This window comes from Lutjanus erythropterus, chromosome 4, assembly GCF_056507025.1.
Source record: "Lutjanus erythropterus isolate fLutEry1 chromosome 4, fLutEry1.hap2, whole genome shotgun sequence".
NCBI classification, from domain to species: Eukaryota; Metazoa; Chordata; class Actinopteri; order Lutjaniformes; family Lutjanidae; genus Lutjanus; species Lutjanus erythropterus.
Window position 1 is genome coordinate 5,591,532 of NC_139320.1, and position 9,393 is coordinate 5,600,924.

Genomic DNA, 9,393 nt, shown 5'->3' on the forward strand with positions numbered 1-9,393 from the left:
GAAATTATCTTATCGATTACTAAAAGTACATTTCTTGCATTTATTTGTTTATTTTTAAAATATTTTTAGTACTTTTTCAAATTCTAGCTTTTGTGTTATTATGTAATCTATTATCTATAATAGCATTTCTAATTATTTATTATTTTTCATTTAATAATTTCAATAAACCAGGAACCTATGTGACATATTGGCAGTAGGGATGTATGATATGGATTTTTTTTCAGCTGATATGATAACTGATAATACCTGTCTTTCATGGCAGATGCTAAGATGACCAAGTTCATTTAACTTGTAGTTTATGGGGGTAAGAAAGGCTCAGATGCAGTGAGCAAAGAGCGATGGTTTTAAATTTTATACCTCTGACAAAACCAAATTTAACTGACATCACTGCAACAGAACAAACAGGCTGGACTCTTCAAATGTTCAGTTATGCTCAAAAAATAAATAATAAATAATAATAAAAAACAAAAAAATAATAAAACAAATAATTTGGCTTTTATTGATCATTTTGCTGAAGAATTTAAATTCAAATGCTTTGACATAATCTGTCAAATCAGATATTGTTATATCAGATAGTTATTGGCTATAATTTCATTATTGGATGATTTATTATAACAATATATTCAAAATAAACAAGTAACAGACTCAACAGTAGAGTTTACTCCATTGCACATAGGAAATATGATAACCTTTATTTAATCAAGTGAATCCCATGACACAGAATCTCATTTTCAGACAGACAGACTTGAATGTACATAAAACAAAAACATAACAAAACATTCCTAAACAGATAATCTGAAGTAAATTTGCATTTTATTTTAAATTGCAAGTCACAATAAATAAAGAAAAAATGGGATTTAAAATAAGTATTTAAAGGAATTAAAAAAAAAAACCTAAAAACTAAAATGAACACAACCATTTAACCAACAAGAGTAAGAACATAAAAATATGGAAGTATAAAAAAGATTAAATCTCATAACTTAAAAGAATTGCACTCTGTTGTGTGAAGGTATAAGATATTATATTTCAACTGTACTATCAGTAGAACATAAGCACATAAACAGATACAACTGAGAAGGCAAAAAGAATATCACAAAACTAAATATCACAAAAAATAAATACATCACACAAGACGTCCCCGGAATTCCGACTTTTTCAGGATCACCTGAAGCAGCATTTCCTGCGTGGATGAATGATGCCACCAGGAACGCCCCCATCTCCCTCTGCGAGCCAATAGGATCCATCCTGGGAACACGCGTCTACAACACGCTACTAGGCGGACTGTGTCTACATGTGTGTGTCATGAGCGGTGGGTGATCATGGCTCTGCGTGTGTTAGAAATCATCTTTTTCTTCTACTTTGCTTCTCACATTCCAATTACGTTATTTATTGACTTACAAGCGCTGCTACCTGCACATGTGTATCCTCAGCCGGTGAGTGTCAGAACAGGTAGAAAGTAGAAACAAATACAAATTACTGTATGTTTGTTATAAAGTTACAAAAATGTGTTATTTCTCTCCACCAGCTAAGAGATGTCCTGAGGTGGTATGCAGAGGCGTTCAAAGACCCCATGGTGCTGGATCCTCCAGAGTGGTTCAAGTCTTTCATTTTCTGCGAGGCCTTGTTTCAGATGCCTTTCTTTCCCGTTGCAGCCTATGCTTTCCTAAAAGGTCAGTTAACAAAACAAAATGTGCATGTGTCAAGTCTGGTGCCTGACTGTGCTTATCAACCTGTCTGTTGAAGGCTGAGCTGCTCACTGACACATATATGACTGTTTTTAAGAACTCGGCAAACATTTCAGTCTGACTGAATTATACAGCCACATTAAGAAACCTTTGGTCACAGTTGTTCGTGGGCTTACTTCAAAAGTACAATGTGAAGAAATTATTTTATTCTTTTACAACATCCTGGCGAACATTGCTGCATTTGTGGGGCTGACATTGAATTGCTTTTTCTATAAAATGTCATATTTTGACGTCCTGTCACATTTACACGACCCAGCATTAAATGAACAGTTTTTCTTATGGAGTTCGGTGTGACTCTGCACTGCAGGCAGGACAGAAACTGACTCAAACCTGACCTCTGCTGGACTTTTGCTGTCTTTACACTAGAAAACCAGTACAGTTGTGAGGTGTGTGTGGGAGATAAACAAAAGGACAATTAGGTTTGGATACATAACCTATAATTAACATGATCATTTCAATAGGATTGTCTTATTTGTTTAGTGGTGGAATTTAACTGTGCAATTAATCAAGTGCTTAAGAACTAATGCAGGTGAATTTTAATTTCAATCTACAATATCAATACTAAAATCATTACCACATGTGCAATATCAATGTAAATTCATCTTTTCAGTCTGTTTATATTGTTCCCATTTTTATATTTCTCTGGTTTATATTTTTCATATTTTTCATATTCCCTCTTGCTCATATCTATATATTTTTATCGATGCTTCTTTATATTTTTACCATCCACTTTGCTGCTGTAACACTAAAAATTTCCCCATTGTGGGACTAATGAAGGAATATCTTATCTTATCTTATCTTTTTTAAGTTACTTGTACTTTACTTGAGTATTTCAATTTTTATGGAACTTTATACTTCTGCTCCATTACATTTCAGAGGTACGTAGTTCTCAACGCCATGCACCAGACATATTATAATCTTATAGAATATGATGGGTTTTTTTTTTATTTAAATAATTATTTTCATTCATTTCATTTAAAATAAACCATTTTCAGTTTGAACATGTGTCCAAATCACATATTGAATAATTGGACATAGTAAACCCCAACCCCACACTCCCAAATCCTCATAGATGAAATACTGTGAAGAAAAACAGTCATTTATATGCAGCAGATTCTACAACAAATGGAAGAAAGGGGGGAAAAAACATTTTGAAAAAAGCAAAAGACAGTAAGTACAAGAATGTTAAAACAGTAAAGAAGACAAACAAACAACTTCAACATTGTTAATAAAAAAAAAAAAAACTCTAATCCTTCAATTAATGCAAGTTAGGCTCCTCCAGATTCAAGTCAAGACAAATCCTAGAATCATGGTTGGGAGGGTCACTTTAAAAATGTATTCTGATACAGTTACTAATAACCTGTTAAGAAATGTCGTCAGTAACATAATCCAAGTTACACAATTTTAAAGTAATGAACTTGATTACTTTCCATTACTTTTGGATTACCTCAATATAAATTAAAATGAAATTGTTTAGCCTGATAGAGTGTTTTTAGGGCTGAAACTAACAATTATTTCCATCATTAATAAGTCTGACACTTATTTTCTCAATTAATGGATTAGTTGTTTGGTACATGAAATGTCAGAAAATGGTGAAAAATGTGGATCAGAGTCCAAGATGACGTCTTCAAATGTCTTGTTTTGTCCACAAATCAAAACTATTCAGTTTACTGTCAGACAGGAGTAAAAAAAAAGATATTCACATTTAAGAAGCTAAGATTAAGATTTAATTGTGTTTTATATTCGTTGTTGGGTTTAGTTACCTAGTTAGTTTAGTTTACCCAGCTATTCCATCCTTGTTATGCACGATTTATTGATTGATTGATTGATTGATTGATTGATTGATTGATTGATTTATTTCAAGACAAGAGACTAGAGGTCATGATAATGAATTGTCAGCTGTGTGTGTACTGTGCATGGTAGGATATCATTCTTAATTTTAAAATTGTAAAATAGTCAAAATGAGCTCAACCTTAAAAATCTGCAGCAGTAAAATGTAACATACACATTAATGCAGCAGTAATATTAATCCAAAAACATCAGATGCAGTAGTAAAACACTGACAGAGAACATTTTACTGCACATTTTATTTTGTGTACTTTTAAGTACATTTTGCTGTGAATACTTTTCATAGTGTGGTATTAGTACTTTTACTGAAGTAAACCATCTGAATACTTCTTCCACCACTGAATTTACCACTCATATGTTGCTTTGGTTTTGTTAATCATGTGTGGGAGATGACCATCTTATTTTTTTAGCTAGTGGATTTTCATTTGTGGTGCTCACAGAATTGAGAAATGACATTTAACAAATTCAGCAGCAGGGTTTCTCTTCAGAAACCCGTCATTCTGGATAATCCACAGTCTGCAGGCAGGAGTTCTCATTGGAACCACTTTCAAAGAAATAAATAACAGCATGTGTTGTGCAGCCAGCTGGAGAATCTTTTGATCACTCAGTGTGTTACTCGCCTCTCAGGTGGCTGTAAGTGGATCAGGACTCCCGCCATCATTTACTCTGCGCACGTGGCCACCACGCTGCTCCCCATCCTGGCCCACATCCTCTTCTATCAGTTTCCCACGGAGCCCCACCCCGGTCCCCAGAGCCCGCAGGAGCGCTGGCTGCTGGTCTCCATATATGCTCCGTACCTGCTGGTGCCCCTGCTGCTGCTCTTCACCATGCTGCTGTCCTCCACCTACAACTCCACCTCCACGTCAGCCAGCGCCAAGAAGAAGAAGTGACTCAAGAGCACATTACATCCAATAAACTCTGATTTTAGGAGATCATTTTTATGTTTCTGAATAATACATTATTACAATGCATAATACAATGAGCACTTTTTAATGTTCAAAGTAAACACTTGTTTGTTGGACATGTTTTGTGTGTTTATTAGTACCAAAGTGACATTTTTTACATATTTGTGGGGCTGTATTTAACTTTATTTGATATTATAATATAGGGACAGGAAGTGAGGAGAGATCGAGGGGAAATGACATGCATCCCGAGCTGGACTTGAATCAGGGACAATGTAGTTCCATGCAGTAGTCAGCATCTTTAACCTGTAGGCCAATCTGATACGCCTATTGTAGATATTTTAATTTTCAAAACTGTACTTGTAATTAACAACATTTATAATAGCTGCATTCCATCTGGGTGGTGCCAGACAGGACCTTACTATACTGCATGTTGGCACAAGGACGTGGTTCATAGGATTTTTATTTTTTTTTTCCAACCAAGGACCCTTTCAAAGACAGAAAATATACCACAGACCTGCTCATGTTTGTCCCTTGGAATAATTTGATTTATCCTGTTGTTTTACTCAAGATAATCCACAGACCTTGTTGTGAGCTGGAACTATTTTCTTTCTTCCAAACTACACCCGCCAGGTATTTTTGATTCTGGGGTGAACTGTCCCTTTAAAATAAAGCATAGGGAAATACAGACGTGTTGACCAAAGGGTTCCATGTAGACAGTCCACACAAAAAGCAAGTTAACTAACCTGGGAAAAGGCACAATCCTTACAACAGAGAAAACATAATATCAGTGAAGTACTGGGTAACACAGTACTGTGAGTGCTACTCTTTCGTACTGTCTTTATTTAAGTAATGTGCAGAATGAGCAAAAGTACAAACATTCTGTACTCAAGTAGAAGTCTCTGGTAAAAGTAGAAGGACAACTTCTTTACTGCAGTAAAAGTGAAAAAGTTCAGGCTCTGAAATGTGCTCGGAATATAAAAGTAAAAAGTCGTCCTCTGAAGGACATTTCTACTGACTGTTTCTGTGCAAAGAAAACTGAACCTCACCTTTCTTTGTTTCATCTTGTTCTAAACTGTTATATCTTTAATCTTGTTTTTGTCTTGTTACTTTGTTTTCATCTTTCGTCTTATCATTTTCGTCTTGTTATGTCTTGTTACACCATTTTTGTGTTTTTATGTTGTTTTTGTCTTATTATGTCTTACATTCTTTTCATCTTGTTACATCTTTTACATCATTTTCATCTTGTCTCTTCATTTTCATTTTGTTATGTGTTTTACATCTTTTTTTCTTTTTCATCTTGTTATGTCTTTTATGCTATGAAGGTCATAATCATCTTATTTCATCTTTTATGAAAATTTCATCTTATGTATTGTTGTTATTTTTGTCTTTTTACATTGTTTGTTAGTTTTTTGCGTCATTTTCATTTTGTCATGTATTGGTCCATTGTCTTGTTACCTCTTCTTCTAGTGTTACATTGTTGTCTTGTGTCTTTTTATGTTTTTTGTTTTTTAAATTATATTTATTGATTTTCATTGTATAACAAGGCAGTGATCATGCACAGCAACCAGCGAAACAAGTACACAATTACATTCAGATCATTTACAAATTTTAAAATAAAAAAGACAAAGAATTTCACATCACATCCAGGAGTACACAACATTAGGTGTAAGGTGACAGAGGTGAGAGAGTGCAGAATAGGAAAAAAAAAAATGTAAAAAGGCTCACAGGACGACATGCTCGAAACAGGCCCAGAATAGAGACCAGGTCTTATAAAAACATTCAGATTTTCCACGGGAGCTGATTGAGGTTCTCTAGTTTAAGGCAGCCCAGTAATGATTTTAAGAGGGATTTTTATGTTGTTTTCATTTTGCATTAAAACTAAAATAACAGGGAAATTTAGAGAATGTAAGGAGCAGAAAGTACAGATATTTGTGTAGGGAGGAGAATTAAAAAGATGTAAAAGAAATAAATACTCACATAAAGTACAGATACCTGAAAAATCTAGGGGGAACAACGTGTGTTCTGTCAACAAGCTGTTCCAGAATGTCAATAAAACAGAAGAACAAGCTGTTCACTTTAGAAAACAACCTGAAACCAATCCTCAGCAGCAGCGTTTACACTTTTGTATAAAAGTTTGAGAAAGGTTAAATGTCACCAGGGGGTTTCCCAAGCTTCTACAGACGCTGCCCACACAGGATACATAACATCACAGTACAGTATAGAAACTTCTCTGCATTATGATGCATAATTAATTATGTTCTCCAGCAATTTCAGAATCAGAAACACTTTATTGATCCCCAGGGGGAAATTAGTTGCATTACACTTGCTTGCATTCAAAAACAGAGGTTTATATGAGCTTATAGAAATTATAAGGATAGAAATAGAAATAATAAGTATGTAAAAATATGTGCATTACTATTTACAACAACAGAAAAAAAAAAATACAATAAGGCATGTAAAAATTAAAGTAAGTACAGATTGGCTGAAATACACAGTATAAATAAATAAATGCAGACATGATGCAAATTTATTGCATTGAATTATTATTGCTCTACTTAATTATTAATCAGATGAATTATTGCACCAATGACTATTGTTGGATCAATATTGCACAGATATAAGTGCAGTATAAATATTAATTAGCTTCTGTTGGATTCTCCCTTGGAGCAATTTCATGTAGATGCTGCTTTCTAGTAGAAAGAAAGAAGTTCTGGCAAAAGTAGTTCACACACATTCTACAGCAAGAAAAAGTAGTTTCTTCATGTTTCTGGTCACAACGAGGTCTGTGGGTTATCTTGCGTAATCAGGGCATGAACTTTGGAATTTTTCAAATGTGTTTTTTGGTGCTTTGATTGCCACAAGCTGAGTGCCATTTAGTCCCATTATAGTGGAGTGAAGGCAGATGTCTCCACGGCAAATATCTCCAAAACACTGCAACTTTAGACATGAAAATGATTTTAAAAAATCTAAATGGATGAATTAGCACCACAGGCTAGGAGGAAAAATATGTATTTTGGGGTGAACTATCCCTTTAATAGCCTTTAGCTATCTTTAGATTGTGCAAAAGTGCAAAACATCCAGATGTATTTGACATGATTTTACTGGACTGTTGGAGAGTCAAACTAAGTTGTGCCACATCTCAACAACAGTCCCAGTTTATTAGTTTATCTCTCTGGCTCTTATCTGTCAGGGCAAAGAGGGGGACGATGTGCAACAAAGGTTCTGGAAGTGAAGCAGCAGTGAGGCTCTGACCAACCTGCTTGGATGAGAGGCCCTCTGAGCTTCTAGGAAGCTGAATGTCATCAGTGTTTGTAATGGTTCAAGCCCGAGTCCCCACTGTATGGAGGGCTGGACGATGGAGCGATGGAGCGATGGACCCCTCAACAAACTCAGTACTCAGTGGCTGTTCATCTGACCTTCTCTGCTGCTCGGACAAGCAGCACACTCTAGTTGAAACACTAAGGGGAAAAAAGCGAAATAACTGATCAATAACTGGTCAAACAATGTTTAGAAACTGCTATTGGTTGATTTACAGTGTTTTGAGCTAATGACCTAAGACCTCAGAGCAAGTAAATCTTTGTCCCTGTGTAGAAAATATCCCAACTGGCTGTTTTACTAGCAATAAATATATTTTATTTATGATGTCTGGTGCAAGTAGCATTTTTTTTTAATATAATTTGGTCAATTATAAGAAGGGGAAAACATACTCAATGTATAAGATATTGTATCAATACCAAACCCTTATTTTTTGATGCCTTAAAATTAGTCATATATGCAAGTGTGTACCTGAATATACAAGAATCAGCCTGTAAGATACCCACCATAATGTTTTAATTGAAGGATGTAAGTCCCTCAGGTTCATAATTCCCATAAGTCACAGGACATAACCTCAGTGTCCTCAGTCAGCAGACACTTACTCTGGCTGTGTGTGTAGTAGTTCTGTTTTCAGCCAGCAGAGGGTGTCAAATCTAAAGAGAGGCTGATCACTGTGAGCCATGACAATGCTGCCATGTTTACCCCATACAACATGTCTCTTAATGCTACACTGTATGATTGTCTCTTTTGTCAAGAAAAATGATGATTGACAAAATATGCTGTGTTGTCATCATTTAAGAACAGCCTGAGTGTGCTTAAACTTTGTCAATTTTCTTCAGCAATTTTTCAGATTTTTCACATCTTCAAAACTATTAATAGATATCTCCTCTTTCACCTTAATTCTAGCTGCTGCAAAACAGAAACAATGTAATATTGTAAAATATTGTTGTACAGTAGGAAACTGTACAACTCAGATGTTTTCAGATGCTTTAACTCCTGTGGATCCTAAGAAGACGGTTTCAAATATTTTTATTGAACAAAAGAAAATTCCACACACAGTAGCCTATATTTTTGCACCAGTGCTCATTTTCATTTGAAAGAATTACACAATTATATTCATGTACATTCACAGATGACATAAAAGTATAAGGATTGTATTTTTGAGATTGAAACAATTTTCAATATTTTTTTAAACTTTTAAAACGCATGATTAAAACTTCTTCCTCATAATTGTGTATTTATAAAATAATTTTGATACTTTACTTTAAATTTCTAATTTTATTTTTAATTGTAATCGATTTTGACCGTCCAATTTCGCCTTTTTGTCTTGATTTCAAGACGGAATAATTTATCTCATAATTATGACTTTTTATCTCACAAATTTCGATTTTTTAATATTGAAAATTCGACTTTTATGTAATAATTATTATCTTTTTTTCTTTTATTTCTTTTAAATTGACTTCTATTAGACAGCAGGCGGACTAAGTCTTGTAGCGGAAGGACAGATCTTTGGCCTCCGCGGAGGGATAGGCTATAAATCAGGAACATGGCTCTTGCTTCCAGTATTGTTTAAGTCGACG

General features: G+C 34.5%; 1 protein-coding gene across 1 annotated transcript; it reads left to right on the forward strand.

Moving 5' to 3' along the window:
- The first annotated feature begins 996 nt into the window (after positions 1-996).
- Positions 997-4,614, forward strand: tmem97 (transmembrane protein 97). The gene is made up of 3 exons (XM_084716812.1): positions 997-1,433; positions 1,526-1,670; positions 4,221-4,614. Exons 1-3 carry the CDS (start codon positions 1,320-1,322, stop codon positions 4,481-4,483), a joined length of 522 nt encoding a protein of 173 aa, XP_084572938.1. The 5' UTR covers positions 997-1,319; the 3' UTR covers positions 4,484-4,614.
- The last annotated feature ends 4,779 nt before the right edge of the window (positions 4,615-9,393 follow it).